Source organism: Lepisma saccharinum, chromosome 15 (genome assembly GCF_977018435.1).
Source record: "Lepisma saccharinum chromosome 15, izLepSacc3.1, whole genome shotgun sequence".
In the NCBI taxonomy this organism is placed as follows: Eukaryota; Metazoa; Arthropoda; class Insecta; order Zygentoma; family Lepismatidae; genus Lepisma; species Lepisma saccharinum.
Genome location: NC_139243.1, coordinates 10,517,661 through 10,538,026, shown reverse-complemented (window position 1 = coordinate 10,538,026; position 20,366 = coordinate 10,517,661). Strand labels below are relative to the sequence as shown.

The 20,366-nt window shown below is 35.7% G+C and overlaps 1 protein-coding gene across 1 annotated transcript in view; it reads left to right on the top strand.

Moving 5' to 3' along the window:
- The window catches only part of LOC145999578 (gamma-aminobutyric acid receptor subunit pi-like), an 85,952-nt gene that overhangs the window by 31,786 nt on the left and 33,800 nt on the right, over nucleotides 1–20,366 (top strand). Inside the window, exons 3-4 of the mRNA XM_083136604.1 lie at nucleotides 423–490; nucleotides 16,176–16,402. Coding sequence (XP_082992730.1) covers nucleotides 423–490; nucleotides 16,176–16,402 — 295 coding nt within the window. The remainder of the gene's footprint in view (nucleotides 1–422; nucleotides 491–16,175; nucleotides 16,403–20,366) is intronic.

The following is a 20,366-nucleotide window of genomic DNA, read 5'->3' as shown; positions in this document are numbered from 1 at the left end:
TATGTGTGTAATATTTTTTTAGGATGGAATTCATTTCCAAGAGGGGTGTGCCTCCCCCTTGCACCCCCATTCCGGACGTCAATGGAAGGGGGCAAGTAATCGGGAAATGTGTGAACTATAGCGACGTAGAAATCCCCCCCCCCAAAAAAAAACCTCAGTAAGTGAGAAAGTTCGTGACGAAATACCTGGTTATACGAGGGTCAGCATTTCAAATGTTCCATCAACCAGCAAAACAAAGTGAGACATGCAATCTGTCAATAGCTTCCGACAATCCTATTCGGCAGGCCATCAGATGATATCTCTTGTTTAGTTAGCACAACTTTTCCCATTAAAGTAGTCATTAGCCATAAATCAATGTGATGACTCTCGAGATTCACTTTCTGTATCTAATCTATGACTCTTTTTCCTTTTTTTTATTTCAGATTCTGTCACGGAAGTAAAACTTATTCTGGATGTATTTCGTGTAGTCAATATCGATGAGGAAAATTCAGTAAGTAATGAATGTGTAAAATGTGCACGAAATGGTACAGAAAAAAAGAACAAATGAAGGAGGGGCGGCGGCACGGTGATGTTTCAGGTTTCCCAGTCTATCACCTATAAAGACTAATATTTATGAAATGAGAAATTAAGTCAGTGTCGGATCTACAAATTTTGGGTCCCACGCAAAATATTACCAAAGGCCCCCTCCATCTACCTACCTTCACACACACACCATGAAAAACTCAATATGCTGACCAAGGCAGAAATTTATTTTATTTTAAAATATAAACTAAACGTTACGTTTCAACTTTCTAGCAAGGTCTTCTTCAGACTCTGCACCAAGTACAAATGAAACAAGGACAAAACAGGAAGATATACATACACAAAAATCACTCCCCTCCAGACATAAGATTATTAGAAAGTTGTTTCTGGAACATTCCAGCAGGTGGTCTTCCTGTAAGTGCAAAGAATGTCAGTGTGTGTACATAGGAGAAACGAAAAAGAGGCTGAAAGACAGGTTGAAACACAATATGGATGATGTACGACTTAAGAGAGAGAGAAATGCGATATTTAAACACACGAGAGAAACAGGACATGACATAGAGTGGGATGAGGCTAAGCAGATAGGAAGGGAGAAGAGAATGCTAGTGAGAAAATGGAAGGAGGCCAAGGAAATAGAGAAGAAAGGTGAAGAAGACACATTGAACTGGAATGGGGGACTGAAGATAAACAAAGAAGGTGTTAGAAAGAGTGGAAAGGACAAGAGTGATAGAGGAGAGAAGAAGGAAAAAAGAAAGGAAAAAGAGAGTGAGATAAAGAGTCCAACCACCTTCCAGATGAAAGGAAATGTTTAGCTAAATCGCCTGTCAGGTGAAAGTACAGTTGACAAGGGAAGATCACCTGCTGGAATGTTCCAGAAACAACTTTCTAATAATCTTGTGTCTGGAGGGGAGTGATTTTTGTGTATATATATCGTCCTGTTTTGTACCTTGTTTCATTTGTACTTGGTACAGAGTCTGATAAAGACCTTGCTAGAAGGTTGAAACGTTACGTTTAGATTATGTTTTAAAATAAAATTTTCATATCATGGAAACAAAGCTTAATGGTGTTATAACACACACTATACTATATATTTATTTATTTATTAACCAATCACCTATAACAGAGCGAATGCTCCAATTACAATAGGCTATATACAGTATAGTTTACATAAATATATAATACATGATGCAAACACATAGTAATTATTACACAAAACATTAGATAAATATGAATACAAAAAGTTATACAAATACAAAAGTTACACAAATACAAAAAATTACATACATATACATATTACAAATTTTGAACAGAGGAGAAAACTAAAGGACAGAAGAAACAAAACATAAACAAGTAACAAACTATAAAACTTGAGAAGAATAAAGAAATTATACGAATACCACTATTTAAATAGGAAGCAGGAATAATCAATACAAAGCAAAAGTTCAAATTTGAATTCGTTTATATGTATACAAAATTTGGAAAGCTATAAATAGTATTTGAGACTATAAATAAATCACACTAGAATTAGATCTGTTTTATTTGTATATTATATCTAATATGTTGTTTAAACTATATAGATAGTTTTTAATATTAAAAGCAAAATCCAAATCAATTCCATTCGGGACAATATTATTATGTTTACTTAATAATCTAATGATTGGAGAATTTTGATGGAATTTTGTGTTTGATTTATTGCAGTAAAATGGTTGTCGTACTCTTAATACCTTATAATTGACGTTAAAGTTTATCAGCTGTATAAGATTTTCACACTCAAGTATACCATTGACAAGTTTGTATAGGAATATATGGTCAGCCGTTTCGCGTCTTCGTTGAAGTGTATCACATGAGAATTCATTTAGTAATTTAATATAGGAGATGCGATCTGCATATGAAGATCTCTTGTATTTTTTGTAGTAAATATGTCGTAAAAATTTGTTCTGAATTTTTTCAATTTTATTGATATGGCATGAGATATATGGGTTCCATACCGTACTCCCGTATTCTAATTTTGCTCGTACAAGATTATTAAATAAATATACTAAAGAGTTGATATTAAATAAATCTTTGGAGTTTCTTAAAACAAAGCCAAGCATTTTATAAGAGTCGTTAACTACTTTTTCAATATGAGTATCAAAGGTGAGTTTGTTGTTTAACCATATTCCTAAATCCTTGGTAATGCTTTTTCTACTTAAAGAATTACTGTTAATTATATATTTGTGAGTGTATCTCATATGTCGTCGAGCAAAAGAAAGTACAAAGCATTTATTGACATTAAAAGAAAGCTTATTTGTTTGTGACCAAACGCAACATTTATTTAAATCGGATTGGAGAGCTAGACAGTCAGTCTCATGATTTACTCTCTTGTATATTTTTACATCATCGGCAAACAATAAGCACTTGGAGTATTTAATTGTTCGTGGTAAGTCATTAATATATAATAGAAAAAATAAAGGGCCCAAATTTGAACCCTGTGGTACGCCAGAGTGCACAATAAACGGAAAAGAGGTTACCTGATTATATGTTACAAATTGGGTTCGATTACTTAAATAGGAAGCTACTAGTTTTAATAAACTTATGGAAAAGCCAAAGTTTGATAATTTCTGAAGCAAAATTGAATGGTCTAATTTGTCAAAAGCTTTGGCAAAATCAATATATATTACATCTACTGGGGATCCCTCATTAAATGAGTCAAAAACAAATTGGGTTAATGTGATCAAGTTAGTTGTAGTACTTCTGTTCGGGTAAAACCCATGTTGCTCTGTAGTTATAAATGGTTTGACATGGTTATACTATACAATATATGTATGTGTGTATAATTCTTGATCTCATATTGACATAGCTACATATAAGGGCCTAGGTGTTGATTCAAAAGTCCCTTAACTCACCCTATAAAAAGTAAAGGAGTTAGGCTGGGTATAATTGGTCATGATAGAAACAGACTAGGCTTAGGAGGAACCACATTGGTGTGTTCCAATCGGATGTCCGCCATAATGAATGCAACTCAAAATGTTTAAATGAGAAGGGGGTGATGTGATGTATATATGACTGTTTTCTCACACCTGGAATATGATACATTTGTTACAATCATGCAGTCATAACTTTTCCTGATTAGAAATAGGTTGAAGAAACCTTCACCACTGCATTTCTCGTGAAATTCTAGCCTGACTTGATTCTAGTCTGACCGCCACGCTGGAAACCAAGGGTGGTTGATCTAAGGTCGGAATTTTTCCGGCTTCGTTCCCGCATGAAACGGCTCTTTTGCCCACCCAGCTTCAAATGAAATGGTAAAGGCGGCCGTAGCATGTTGCTGATCACATCACCTCTAAGATGGTCATACCTTAAATGTGCCTTCATGGCACTTAGCTATGCATAGCAAAATTTAACTTTACCTTTACCTGTATGTATTGTATTCGATTCTGTATCTTTGAGTAAGTATGTTTATTTTTCACATACACACATACGAACCCTATACTATGTCAATGGCTGAGGACCCCATAAAGGCTTACTTGTCTCCGCCCCCGCACTGGGTGTTTTGCGGCTCGTAAATCCGGCACTGAATGAAGTATTTTTGTGTGCTGACGAATTACAGGAAACATTTCCTTTTTCTCCAGTAAGGAGTGTAATTATAATAACTTAAAAAGAACCAAAACCTCTCATTGTATAATCTTTAAATACACTAATCTCTTACCCGAAAGTACGAGGGCTGGTCCAATACATTTTGATCTGAAATATGTATATCTGTGGTAGTAGGGAGATGTTTTGTACTTTGTCTGTTTTGGAATAATATTCCAGTGAAAAACTGCACAAGGGACAAGAACCTCTTATCAGATTTCTCGCTGTGCTAATTTACTGCCATTTCTCATAGTTTTTTTTTAGTTTTCGAACTTTAGTTGCTATGTGACGATAAAAATGGCTAACGAACTCATGCTAGTGATGAAGGATAGTCACTCATAAACATTCAGACTGTACTCGGAATTTGAACTCGAGATCATTCTTCCTTTTTTGTTTTAAAGAACACATTCTTAAAATTCCTTGCTTGGCTTCCTCTCTATGTCTCTGTGTGTCTATGGAAGGCTGGTGCGTGTGAGTGTGCTTGCGTACATAGACTCAACCAGAAAGCTTTTAACGGTCAGGCTGCTGAAAAAGTGTTTTCATTGTCAACACTGGTAGAAAAATGGGGCAAAACAAATTACTTACTTTTTAAGAAAATTAAGTCCAAAGGGAGGTTTAATACTACCAGAACACCCCTTTCCAGTTTGTATTTATTAATTGAGCATCACTGTTCTACAGTATGTACCAGTCTTATCCGTACGGAAGTAGTTCGGAAGTGAAATGATAAAGTACATTGATAGAAAAGAAAAAAAAAAGGCTTGATCAAATTATGTTCACAACAATGGTACATTGTTATCTTCCTTTGCCTTCCTCCACACCCTGTGAACACGATCTGATCCGAAAAGGTTTATTTTGGTGTCATCGGTTCAGATGACGTTCGTTGTTCCAGAACTCCTGGTCTTCATGCACATGGTTTCTTGCATTCTCCCATGATATTCCTGTGTGTACAATGAACTGTTAAATTGCACATTGTCTTTCCTGTTGCATTTTCGACCCGTGACATCAATTTAGGAACATTTAATTTTAGATTAGCCTTAACTTTTCTCACCACGGAGCGTCCCTCTCTTTCAGTTAACCTTTTCTCCTTTCTTCTTCTTGCCCGATTCATTGTTGAACCATCATATTTTAATTTATTTACTATATACTGAACAGTAGAATGAGATTTGTTCATTAATGACCCTATTTCCCTCAAAGAATGTAATTTACGAGCAAGATTCCCAGAGCTGCATACCCTGACCGGGTGGTTGAGCGCTAGAGTGGCTAAACAGACCTGCAACTGAAGCTGTACGTACAAAATGCAGTGTGCTGCACACAACATAGTGGCATGATCCTACATGACTCATGCGAAAGAACAAGAAAGGTACATGCATGAAACAGCCTCTAACGATTTACAATTACTGTATCTCGCATCTCTTGTACAAATTACCTTTTCAAATGTCCTCCCTGAATACTGGAAACCTTTTGCTACGATATTTCGCCTGTACGAACAAGTATGATACATACTGTATCTATTCAATTGTGACGGTAAGGACTGGTCTACTATAACCAGACCCGTAGCCAGGATTATATTTCGGGGGGGGGGGGGCTCATCATTTATCAGCACGGGAGTCGCCAAAAATATTTGTAAAAGGGGCAGGCAACTGATAAAAATTGATTAGTACCAATTCTTATTGTTATTTTACTATTAGAAGTTATTAAAAATATACCAATTTCAATCCAAATGTATTGTTATTATTACATAAATGGAGAGACGTTGCTACTCGATCCACCGTATCAGTGAATATCTAACACAATTGTTGTCCATTATTTTTCTTACATTTTGGACAGTTAGTGTACTGAAAATCATAGTTATTGTATTTTGTTATTAACTTTCAGACAATCAGAAAATCGTTCAAAAGAAGGCTTTAACAGTGAGTGGTAAATTTTTCTCATAAAGTTCATATTCTGTGACCTCTCACAATGAAAACTGTAAGGAAACTGTGGATCCATTTATTCTTTGGATTAAATGGTAGAATATAACAATACAACCTGGTTCCTCTATTATACCATATTTGTTTTCAATGTAATGCAGTTTTTACTGTTGTTATAACTTTAATTCTGTTATTAACAATAAAAATAACATTTACATTAGATATTAGAGGATTTCGGGGGACTTAAGTCCTTTTAGCACCCTGACTACGTGCCTGATATAGAGGATTCAGGTATTTGCAAAATCGGATACAAATAAATACAATTCAGGCACTTATCTAGAAATATGTTTCTGGGGGAACCAAGTGTCTCAGGAATAATAATAATAATAATGTTTAAATTAAAATAATTATATTAAATCAAATTAATACTAATTACAATACATATTAATATTACACGATTAGGAAAAGAGACTGTATAAGAATAAAGATAAAGAGCAAATATTCATTACGTAGCTTACCTGTAGTTAAGATCGGAATACATAAAAACAAGTGCCCTGGCAATAAAATTAATATCAAATAGATGAATTATTGAATATTTATCGAATAACAAAATGGTGTTACATGTAGTTGGAGAAAAGTAAGTTTCTGATTATAATTTTATGCATATTATTTTAAGTAGTAGTGTACATAAATCTTCTTTGTAATGTCATTCAAAGCCGTATGATCCCAATATAATCATTGCCTTCTAAAAAGTTCAGAGGAAATTAATAACCATCGATTATGCAACAAATGCTAATATTTTCATTATTTAATTTTCGTGCTTGGTAACTCTTTCGAGGAGCTCGGACCCCTGGACCCCCTCCCTAAATACGTCCTTCCTGTCCTTCAAAGCCTTATGATCCCAATATAATCCTTGTCTTCCAATACATTCAGAGGAAATTATACAACAAATGCTAAACGGGTAGCCTATATTTTCATTATTTAATTTTCGTACTTAATAAGTCTTTTGCGTGTGTGTGTGTGTGTGTGTGTGGGAGGGGGGTCCGGACTAGAGATGGCCAAACGGATCCGGATCCGAAAAATCCGGATCCATTCTGATCCAAAAGTTTCGGATCTGGATCCGGATCCGGATCCGAGAGTTTCGTATCTCAATCCCATTATAATATTACCACACCTTAAAGGGTATTATGATCTTCGATTACAAAGAAATTTTTCGTTAGTCCTACAAGAAATTTTTCAAGTGTTGTTCCTAAAATACTTTGCTACGCATCGGCTAACACACTCGTGCACAAAAATAATCTTACTTCTTTAACATAAAATGTTACAGTTGATTTTGTAAATGCCATTGAAACGAATATGTATTCATTCGAATGTATTGGAAATGAAAACACACATAAATGTGAGACATTCCATTCCAGGATGAAACCTTTAACACATATAACAAGATAGAAATGTTATACAAAAATTATACAATTGTTCTACAGTTACAGTTCTACAAATTAAAATAAAATATTATAATATATGCAGTGTTAAATAATTATAAAGTGTAAGACTAACAAGGGAGGTTATCTAAGTATCCCCCTCCGATTTCCATGAAACTTGGCAGTATAGTGGGGCCCAAAGGAAGAATTACGTATTTTTTTGTTTCAGCTAAAAAACAGTTTTAGGGGGCAAAACCCCCTCAAATGTCAAGATGAGGACAAATTGAAGTGAGGATCTGACCCCTGTGTCCCCCTCCGATTGCCATGATACTTGGCAGGTGTGTGTATAAACGGGCCCAAATGAAGAAATACGTGTTTTTTTGTTTCAGCTAAAAAACAGTTTTAGGGGGCAAAACCCCCTCAAATGTCAAGATGAGGACAAATTGAAGTGAGGATCTGACCTTTGTGTCCCTCCGATTTCCATAAAACTTGGCAGGTGTATAGTGGGGCCCAATGGAAGAAATACTTGTTTTTTTTGTTTCAGCTAAAAAACGGGTTTAGGGGGCAAAACCCCCTCAAATGTCAAGATGAGGACAAACTGAAGTGAGGATCGGACCCCTGTGTCCCCCTCCGATTTCCATGATACTTGGCAGGTGTGTGTATAAACGGGCCCAAATGAAGAAATACGTGTTTTTTGTTTCGGCTAAAAAACTGTTTTAGGGGGCAAAACCCCTCAAATGTCAAGATGAGGACAAATTGAAGTGAGGATCTGACCCCTGTGTCCTCCGATTTCCATAAAACTTGGCAGGTGTATAGTGGGGCCCAATGGAAGAAATACGTGTTTTTTTGTTTCAGCTAAAAAACGGGTTTAGGGGGCAAAACCCCTCAAATGTCACGATGAGGACAAATTGACGTGAGGATCATCTGACCCCTGTGTCCCCCTCCGATTCTCATGAAATTTGACAGGTGTATAGAGAGGCCCTATGCCCCCTGTTTCTTCCTATGCCATATTTACGTGGTTTCGGGGTCAGATCACCACTTCAATTTCTCCTCATCTTGACATTTGAGGGGGGGGGGATGAAAACACACATAAATGTGAGACATTCCATTCCAGGATGAAACCTTTAACACACATATAACAAGATAGAAATGTTATACAAAAATTATACAATTGTTCTACAGTTACAGTTCTACAAATTAAAATAAAAAAGTTCTGGATCTGGATTTCGGATCCGCTAGGATCCGGATCTGGCCATCCCTACTATACACCTGCCACGTTTCATGGAAATCGGAGGGGAACACAGTGGTCAGATCCCCACTTCAATTTGTCCTCATCTTGACATTTGAGAGGTGGTTGCCCCCTAGAACAAATTTTTTGCCGAAACAAAAAAACACGTATTTCTTCATTTGGGCCCTACAAGTTTCATGGAAATCGGAGGGGGAGACTTAGACCTCCCTTGTAAGTGTATTAATTAATTACAAATCACACGTGTATATGTATATTATATATATATGTATATTAGCAGGTAACAATATGTTATAAGCACATTCTTACTTTCCAAAGAAGCGCATGTGGGATGGCAAAACGGATCCGGATCCAAAAGTACCAGATCCGGATCCGAAAGTAGGATCCGGAACCAACCGGATCCGGATTTCGGATCCGCCAGGATCCGGATCTGGCCATCCTTAGTCCGGACCACCTAAATACGTCCTTCCTGTCCTTCAAAGCCGTATGATCCCAATATAATTCTTGTCTTCCAATAAGTTCAGAGGAAATTATACAACAAATGCTAAACGAGTATATTTTCATTATTTAATTCTCGTACTTAATAAGTATTTCGGGTGGGGGGGTCTGAACCCCCGAAATACGTCCTTCGTGTCCTTCAAAGCCGTATGATCCCAATATAATCCTTGTCATACAATAAGTTCAGAGGAATTTATATAACAACGGCTAAACAAATATTTTTTCATTATTTAATTTTAGTACTTCATAAATCTTTCGGGGGGGGGGTCCGGACCCCCTGGACCCCCTGAAATACGTCCTTGGTTTCGTGCTAAATTATCACTTCCATGAAACAGCTAAATTCTTTCGTCTGTATTGAAAGAGCACTGCTATCTATGCATTTAGGTGTGTGTGTGTGTGTGTGTGTGTGAGAGAGAGAGAGAGGGGGGGGGAGGGAGGTTGATGATGCGCGATACTTTAAAGATTACCGATCAATCGCTACCCCAAGTGCCGAGGTCACCGCACTTCATTGTGTGTAACTAGGTTAACCGCGACGAAGAAGTAAGGAGAAAAGGGCGGGAAGTGACAAGTATAGACAGCTTTTGCATACTTACCTTTTGTTTGTTTATTATTAAGACTCTTACTGATGAAATAACACAAAATTCCAAATTGGAACTTACATCAGCTATCTCTAGACTACTTGCAGAATTAAAAGTTCAAGTGTTCCGAATGTTGGTAACCAACAAGCCTATAAAGAAAACGAAATTTTTAATGTCTGTTCACTTGAAAGTGAAACAAACACCTTACAGGTTTTACCATAAACGCTGATAAAAAGAATCTGATCTCAAAAGCACGTATAACAAATCAAATGGTGAAAGTTTGAATTTTACAGTACTCACCTGGAGTGAACGTTGTATTAATTTATTTATTCTGTTACAAATACAAAAACAATGGACAGAAAATAAAGCCATAGATCCTAAACACACATTCTTTTATTTTGTATATTGCCAATACATAGACCTGGAATCACGTGCAATGTCTTTTACCTTCCAACATCCTTTAATTTATCAATTAGACATACCCTTATATACCCAATGCAATATCCATTTCAGGGATTTAGGAAGACATATCATGTATAAAGAGAAATGGCCAACACACCTAATCATATACACTGATGGATCCAAAGACCGCCTCGGTGTGGGTTGTGCTTATTTCATTCCAGATCAAAATATAAACAAACAATTCCGTTTACCACCTGACACTTCTATTTTCACTGCAGAAAGTTATGCAATATATAAAGCTCTCTAACTAACTAACTAACTAACTCCCTAGCCTTCTTAAACCCGAAGGTTCATGGCTGCAGCAACACAGGCCTTCCATCTTCCCCTATCTTGAGCAAGTTCTATATACTCTTTTCCATCCCTACCGATTTCCCTTAGGTCCATCTCAACGTTATATCTCGTTGAGATATAAAGCTCTCACATACGCTATCCATAATAATTACACAAAAATTCTCATCATAACAGATGCTTTAAGCGTATTAATGGCGCTGAGTTCCTCATATCCTCAGATTTGTAAACATCCTTTATTCATCATACTTATAATCCAACAAACTCAGTATGCTAATGGAAGAAATATCAACGTCCAGTTTAGTTACGTAAAGGCTCACCAAGTAAACACGGGAAATGAACGTGTGGACACATATGCCAAAGCCGCTCGATCATCGGAAACTACCTCACTTGCGAGACTTCCATACACGGACCTTCTTCCAAGAGTTAAATATAAACTTCAAGATAAATGGAAACAGTGGTGTATAGAACAATTTCAATCCACGGGCAACACATATAAATGGTTTGCAGAACATTCACAAAACAAACCTTGGTACTACCCATATAATTTTCCAAGATCAGTTATTACTTTTATAATACGTCTACGCACAGGTCATGTTCGCACTAATGATCATTTATCACGACTACATATTACAACAAAACAAGCCTGCGCATGTGGAGAAGATAATCAAGATGCTACACATCTCTTTTTACAATGTCCCAATTTCGACAGAGAACGAGATAAATTATATAGTGGTTTACGTCGAAATAGAATTCCATTCCCTACATCTCTTACTGCCCTGCTCACGGACCCTACTCCTCCCACCATATGGCTTCTTTATGGATATGCAAGAAGATGTAATTTGACGATCTAACAAACAGTATAAATAAATATCAATAGATTTTTTTTTCATTCTTGTGAAATATAAGTGAATAGCGAACTAAATACATAAAAAAAAAAAACTCAGGAAGATGACTAAAATCGACTACCAGTTGATAGGGTCAGAAAAAGAAGAAGAAGAATATTCTGTTACTTCAACCTGAGGTAATGTCGCTCTTTTTCCAATAAACCACAAAATAAATAATATTTGCAACAACATAAATACAGAAAACTTCACTCAGTGAACAAAATATACGCGAACTTCTTTCACTTATCTTCTGCTTTTCTTCAAACCAAGGATTAGAAAGGATGAAACCCTTGTCTAAGGTTCCTATTCTGTGCGTATGCGGTGACGTCATAACAGGTAAAGTGGAGCCACCTACGTGACAATATGAATATTATTATGCACATTGAACTGCATATAGATACATTTCAATGATTATGCATTATTATTCAGTGAATAACAATGCATAATAGTTTCCACAATATGTAATAAATTCATTTATTGACTCCAAGCATAGTTTAACTCTTGACACCATATTTCGAGTGATTGGAAAAACAGCATAGAACATTCTTCTGAATTCTATTGAACACAGGTATGTGTTAATGGATGAGTGAACAGGAGTCTTTCTAAAAAATAACTCTACCTTAAAGCAGTTGTAATAAATGTTCGTATCAGTTTGTTTTATTTTTGTACGTGGAATTTCCATGGTTATTCTTATTTATGTGTAATGAACTTATAGAAATGAGTAATCTTTAGAGAAACTTTGTCGACAGTATCCAGTTTCTTTGTTTTTCAAGCGTTGGGGGTCACTTCTTTGTTCAATCTATTTTCTTTTTACTGTTTTTGCATGAATATAGGAAGAATAGCATGCCAATTTATTACGAAAACAGAATGTTTTTCAATTTTCTGTGTATTAAACTCAATGAATCTACACACTTAAAAACATATTCACTATAGGACTATTTGATATTTTTTGTTTTGCAAAAATATTCCAAAGTAGCAAATTCCAGATGCTGTACAGTGGGATCCATGAGTATTACAGTGCAAATTGTCCATCACCATGTTCTTACACTTTATTTGACCCATTAAGAGCTACAAGAATTAAAAGAAAACTCAAAACAAGCTGTTGACAACTTCTGCACCACCATACATAAAAATCCATCGCTTAAAAACACAATAGGATGCGAGATAAAAATTAATGAATATAATAATGGTCAATTTGCACGGTAATACTCATGGATCCCACTGTACCAGACAATTATTCTTATTTTAGTTGTTTTATGTTTTATATGATTTTTCCATTGCATTTATATTTGTGTAGATAGCAATATTATCATTACTGATAATAGTGCTGTTCTCCAGCGGCGTAGTGCCCACGCAAAGCTTGTAAGTCCACCTTACAAGTTGAAATTATTGAAATTATTTATCGCTTGAACACACATAGAAATATCAGACTGCAAGTAAAACTCTTAACGAAACAATTGAGGTCTTGTTTTGATTCGAGTTGTTTCTCTGTAAGGCTTCTTGAGGGGACTTGCGTGTGGGTGAATAGCAGGCGCGGCTCGTGCATTATTTACCCGGGGGTTCACTGAAGTGATGTGACATATATTCACTTTCCGCAAAATATACTTCCTTCGCCCAACAAAAGGATGGGGGAGGGTTTAAAAGCTTTGTCAAGAATTATTTTTATCTGGGAGTATAAGGTTTTGTTGTAGGGGTGTGCGAATAAATTTAGGGCTGAAACTACAATAAATTGTGCCTTTATGAAAAAAGTTGAGTTTTGTTGGAATATCATGGACGTCCTCAAGTAGGGGCAAGTAATATATTTTTTCCCCACGAGGAGCAAAAAACACTCCTTCAGTCTGAAGTTACTGCAACGCTTTTATAATAATTACCAAAAATTACTGTGACTGAAAATAAATTATATGCGTGTAATATATAATTTTTGGTTTACATTCAATTTCCATGGGGGGAGGCGGCCCCCTTTTCCCCTTCCGGACGTCCATGCTGACTAATCAGAACTGGTCCTACATTTGTTAAAGGGAAATGGCAACTAATGGCATGCGCATACTAGAAATCGAACCTGAGACCCTTTCATTTATACGCGACAGGTTTGTTCAAATTTGGGGCTGGTCGACCAGCACACGCTTTTTTTCAGTGGACAAGGAAGTTTGTTTACGTTAATTATGTGCATTTCTATCGGTCATTTCTTACCTGCGCGGACAGCAACGCCTACACTGCATCAAATGACATAACCTAGGTAAAGTCCATCCCTCGTTTCACTCGCAGCATCACTTAATACTTTCCAACAAGTATCCAAGCACTTCAAAAACTAAAAAACTTGAGACTTTGACACCGAGCGACAGCGAGTCACGTCTTCGCGCCATTCTTTCTCTTTCGCGAACCCGAAGTGTTTCCACCTTTAAGGAAAAACCTCTGAATGCATGCACAAGGTATTTTGGTAATGTATCTCCTTTATTTTAATTCATCGCATCTAATTCCAGCTTCTATTTGTTTCCACTCATCCATCTCTGACACAATCTTGCATTTATTCCAAGAAGTTACAAGAGAAGATTGAATATGTAATGTGTGCGCTTCAAACTTGAACCGCACACAGCAACACTGGAAGGGAGGAAGCAGCGAGAAAAGAGCCTTGTCCCGCGGCTTCTGCGAGAGAACGAACTGCGCATGACCGTTGGGTAGAGACATAGGTTCTGGAATCTCATCTCCCATGTATTTTGTCCTATACCCTCCTCGCGCTTCTGCTCCCGCACGAAGCTTTCACAATGGCACGAGCTGTCCTGTGGGGGTTCAACTGAGGGTCTGTATCAGGGCGGCCGATTCGCGGTTTCTTCTTCTCAGCAAGAGAGTTCGCCGTGTTACGGGCACAAATACATGACTTATTGTGTAGAATTTTTAGCGAAAAAATGTGAAAATTTAAAGACATTGTTCATTGTTCATTCTCGAGGTGATTATCGTATATTACTGGGGGTTCACTGATCCTGTGCGCTATAGGGCCAACCGCGCCTGGTGAATAGAAGAAATTATTTGGATTCGCCCGTGGCGGGTGTGTTTGCTTACGTAGTATCTTCTCAACCAATGACAGGGCGCCCCGATTCTCAGACACATGTAAGGCGCCTTACTCACAGTTCGTTACGCATTTAGCAGAGCAGACGCTTGTAATAGACACGCGCGAGAGAGAGGGAGAGGATTCAGTATTTTTATTAGCCAGCCATTACGGTATTTTGTGCAACATGGAAAATAATTGCACAAGTTCAAGAGTGAGTGAAAATGAGTGTGTGGTTGCTGTTGTGAACAAGTGTGTGTAGTTGAATCTGTTTTAAAATAACACTTTTCGTCTTTGACATTCGCGTGTAAATATCGTCACGATATTTGGCGATATATATATCGTCTCCACGATATATCGCCGATACCACGAAACGAAAAAATATCCGATCGTATCGTCTATGACGATATTTTCTTAACGATATAACGCGATATCAAATTTACGATATCGTCCATCCCTAGTAGGCATTACTTCTAGAATTCTTTTTTGTGTTTTGAAGCTATCATCACTGTCTGTTGTGAGCTGCAATCTGGTAGAAACGTATACCAGCGGTATTTACGAAATAGCCCTCTCGTATGTACGTCTGAATTTAAATAGATTTGATTTAGTTAAAATGTCTTTGGGTTTTCTTTATCCAATATTCAGGTCATGTTTATCTAAGGAAGTCTTACACCTTTCATAGAATCACGCTACGCCACTGCTCTTCTCATATATCAATATACTGAAAACAATAAAAGACGTTAGCTGTATAATTATGTTACTTGAAACAGTATCAGTACAATTTTAAAAAATTAAAAGAAAATAAAACTGAGTTACAGTTACTCATTTTAAAAAGTAAGTCAGTTACAGTTACTGGTACTTGAAAAGTAATTGTAAGTTACTCTTAGTTACTTCCTGCTGGAAATTTTTCTTGCAATAAAATTACATACAATTAGTGATCATTAATTGTAATAAAATAAATACGTATATGAAGACGAACGTGTTTTATTGTGTTTCTAGTACATAATATAAGTCCTCACATATTTATAATATTGCAACAAATGAAAATGACGGAACAAGGACTTTTCTTGAATAATCATTCATTTTTCTTTACTTGAATAACACATCCCAAATGAAATCAACAATCCACTCAAAACTCTGAAATCTTTCATGCAATTAGAAATTACAAATTGTAATTAAGCATGGATGTTCTAAATTTAGCAAGAAACGGACTCGATGTTGATTGTCTTAGAAGATTTCACAAATATCCTTCCACCTTAGCATCCAGAGAAGATACTTGAGACAGAGTTGTCAAATTAGCACTTCCTCGGCATTGCACATTTTAATGTCTTAAAGTAACTGATTTCTATTGCAAAATAGTAACAATGATCACATCACAGTTAATTACTTTAAAAAGTAGATTGTTACAGTTAGAATTCCTCCTAAAGTAACTGTTACTTGTAATTCTGTTTCAAGAAAATAGTTACTTCCAAACACTGTTTTTCAACAATTGAAACACAATTCCATGTCATTTGTATGAAGTCCATTGTTAAGCTCTGACTCGTCCCTATATTGTTTACTTGTCTCCATTGTGTAAATTTGTGGTGTAGCCAACATAGACACACATATTGGTTATCAGTACAGAAAACTTTCATATTGATCCTTTCTCAGTATCACTTAAAATTTCATACTTCTTCATCCGCAGCATAAAATTACTTTTTATTTGTAGGAAATCAGTCTGGATATTATAATAAGGCTGTACTGGAAAGAGCCTAGAATACTCATAGGCAATGCAACCAAGAAAGCTATACCATTATCTCCTGAGTACCTGGACAAAATTTGGAGTCCTGACCTGAATTTAATTCAACTTGCCAAGGCTGAGAAATACAGTTTATCTCTTCCTCTGATTTCACTAAAAGTGTTCACTAAGAGCAAGAAACTGCGTTACAAATTCATGTAAGTAGTTGCATTTAGTTATTTTACAGACAATGACATATTCTACATGTTACTGTGTTTACTGCCAGTAAACCAATTTTTTCATATATTTTTATGGATTTAGCTAATTGCTCGCAAACTATTAAAACAAGCTTCTAAACCAAAATTTAAGTAAATTTCTTAGAGAACTTAAAGACTGGTATGTGTACACTCCTGACCATTCTCCATCACAGCTTTCTGATGAGTGAGTTTCCTCATTGATTGCACGCAGGGAGGGCGAGGGAGCCGAAGTGAGTAGTTATTTGAAAACATGCAGCCTTGTAGAGTCAGTTCACTGTTGCCCCTGCTGGAAATTTCTACTATTTTCAGTAGACAAATTCTGCTGTTTTCAAATGTCTTCTACTGTGTACTGTGAAATGTACTGAAATCCTATTGTAGATCTACTGAACATCTAAGACTTATGTTAAGTTAGCCTGATACAAACCAGCCTGAACGTTTCACGCATGTGAATATAGCACCCGAAACAGAATCCAAAACAGACCAGATTGAAAGTTGCCTACCCTTACATGTTGCCAAACGTTACATGCATACATATATAAATAATGATTGCTGATTTAAATATTGTGTTAACCACAATGAAGCTACACACTTAAAAACGTGTTCACTACACTTGATTTTTTTGTTGTGTGAATGCATTCCTAAGTAGCAAGTTCCACATGCATTACCATATATTTATTTTAGTTGTTTATACAATTTTTCCATTACATTTTCATTTGTATAGATAAGAAAATTTTCATTACTTACAAGGAGTACTGTTTTCAGACAGCAATATACTGAACAAAATAAAAGATGTTAGTTGTACAATTATATTACTGAAAACATTAGGAGTACAGTTCGAATACTTCAGATAGGAGGGACTTTCAAATTTTGCATTGTGCGAATTACTCACTTTTAGCAAATGTTAAAATATTTTTATATTAATAAAAATATAAAAAACATATAAAACCTAAATTACTTATGACCACCCAGATAGCAAGGTAGACTTACCTCAAATCCACATTAAGTTTGCAATGCAAGTAACGGGAACTTGCAGGAAAATTTCAGAGCAAGTCTGTAAATTTGCAGCAAATTGAAAGCAAAGGTACTAATTACCAACATTTGAAATTGCAGTAAGTTCTAACTGTAACCTGCAGCTAACTTGCACGATAAGTCTCAAGGCTTGCTGCAAGTTAACATGAAACTTGTAAGGCAGGTGTTAAAGTCTCAAAGGCTTGCTACAAGTTAACCTGAAACTTGCAAAGTAGGTGTTAAAGATCCGAGGCTTGCTGGAAGTTAACCTGAAACTTGCAAGGCAGGTGTTGAAACTTGCAGCAAGTTGACCACAATCTTGCTGAGCAACTAACACCAGCAGGTGGTGGGTCCGAATAAGATAAAGAAATAGTAGTAGGAAAAAATGGTGTCAGAGAAAATTAAACCAATAGTTACACATACTTATTAGAAAATGTGGTTTCTGATGTGTGTGTGTAACTATTGATATAATTTTCTCTACTACACCATTTTTTCCTACTAGCCCTTCATCTAATTCAGACCCACTACATGCAGTAGGGTAAATATTCCCACCACAGAACCAAGTAGTCACATTTTTAACCAATATTTCCAAATCTAAGGATGAATGATATGTAAAATTGACACTAACTACTAATTGATAAAATGAGTAACATGAAGAAAAATGCAAAAAAGACACAAAAAAAATTGTCTAAAACTAAATTCAATGCCATTGAATGTACATGAAGCATATACAAACTATTTTGTAATTCTTATGCACACATCAAACTAATTAATAGTCTCCAATAAAAATACATAAATTTGCTGCAGAAAATAAAATAGCTAAACACATGGAAAATACTTGAACTATTTTTTTAAAAAAAAGAAACAAAAGATATGGACTAATTAGTCAGAGAAGTATGAATAAATCTCTCGTCAAAGGGAAAGTGAATTTCTAGTTAAATATATTAATTTTGAGTTTACACCCAAATCCAGCAATGCGCTTCCCCCAAAATTATATTGGACAAGACTTTACTACATTTGCAGCCTGCGGTTGTAAACAGATTATTGTAATTTGATCAAGGTGAAAGTGGATGTAGTGTTATAGATGTGGCATTCGTTCATTTTATAATAAAATTGCAGTTAATAAATTTCACCTGTAGCTTGTAAGTAGGCATAAAAGAAAAATACCACATGTGTAGTTTCAACTTATTATTTATATTTCTCATGTTTTTACAGATCATGTATTCATTCAGTCTTGTAAGGGGTCCTTAGTCAGGCTCTTCCATCAATTCCTGTTGTGTCTATGTGCGCTTCCAGCTTCATTTCTCTGAAATAAAAAATGGTGGAAAAAATAAGATTCGTGGCATCAATTCAAGTTCCATTACTCCAAAACTATTTTCTTTAACAAAAACACACACAAAAATACATTTCTGGGTACAGCTGAATTTACAGTGTACTCCAGAGGTGTGACATTATCAATACTTCATTACTTCAACATTGCAAGAATTCCTAATTTTTTTGATTACATGTGACAGTTTTCAATGTATTATAAAATGCGACATATTCTTTGTTCTTTTAAGCTGATTTTACACACACACACATAGAGCAATGATACTAAACATTCCATATAAAGGTATATCTCAACTACCATGCATCCTCTCAAGGAATCCAACCTTGAACCTTTTTTTACTAGGCGGTGTTAATCTTTTTTTTTTTACTTCACATTTCTGCCAGTTTTGGCTAATCATGAAGATGCGAATGTTGATGATATGATAAAATTGGTTAAGAGACACTCACAACGAACATCCATGTCCCGGCTGAGATTAGAACCCCGGTTCTCTGGCTTCATAGAGTGATAATATTATCATTGAAACAATATACTTGGATACTAGAGACCCCAATACATACACATACAAGCATGAGCATATAATTGTTACTTCTGTTTGTAAACTACAACATATTTTTGTCAAAAATTGTTTTCTATCAGAATAATTTCTTTGGTAGCTAGAATCCACGAATTAAAATAAAAGTAACATTTCTGAGCACCACAGTTGGAATAAAGCATGTTAATGAAGACCCTTACCTACCGTCTCGCACAGTGCTCTGAATTTCTCTTTTAGCTTATTTCTCACACCCCTCCAACTATAAATGAACACTTGCCTTTGTCTGTCGAAGTCTTATTGAATTATATTTTGGGTGAACTGTCTGACAGACATACAATAGTAGTTTTTTTTTGTTTTTTTAACGTTCTCCTTCTAATGGCTCGTTACTAATTTTTAATTTCAGCAAAATATTACATATAACTTTGAACTCCTGCTTTTCTGACAAGATAAAATATAGACATTTTAAGAATTTGGAATTTCCCCCCTCCCCTTCCCCAACACAACTGTTACAATTTTTGGCCCATTTTCTTCCTCATTGCATAAATTAACTTATATTTCTTTAACTATAAAATAATAAATGAAAGCTGCTTTAAAATAGTCTTCTGTAACCATGTAAAGTAACGTAAAACACGTCAGAAATTGAGAATAGTAAAACAGGTAATTTACAGATCAAAATCAAAACAGCAGTCTGACAGACCGCTCCATACTAGTTGTGTGATTATTGACATCCATAGTACTTGTGGGTTAATAATAATTTTTTTTAAAAAAAAAAAACCAAACATAGTTTTTACCAAAATCAAATATAAAATGCTATTTTGGTGTTAAAATCTAAAATTGCTTTTAAAACCCTAAGGTTCTCTACCTTCATTGGTGTCTTGTAGAGTTTTGTGCATATCCGACAAATGCAGTTGCTATTGTTGTTAATATAATTACAACTCCAATAGATCATGTCTGAATATATAAATAGGACATTTACATGGAGATGAATGATGAAATTGATGAATGGACATTCACAAATATCCATGCCCAGGCCAGGATTCGAACCCGGGACTCCT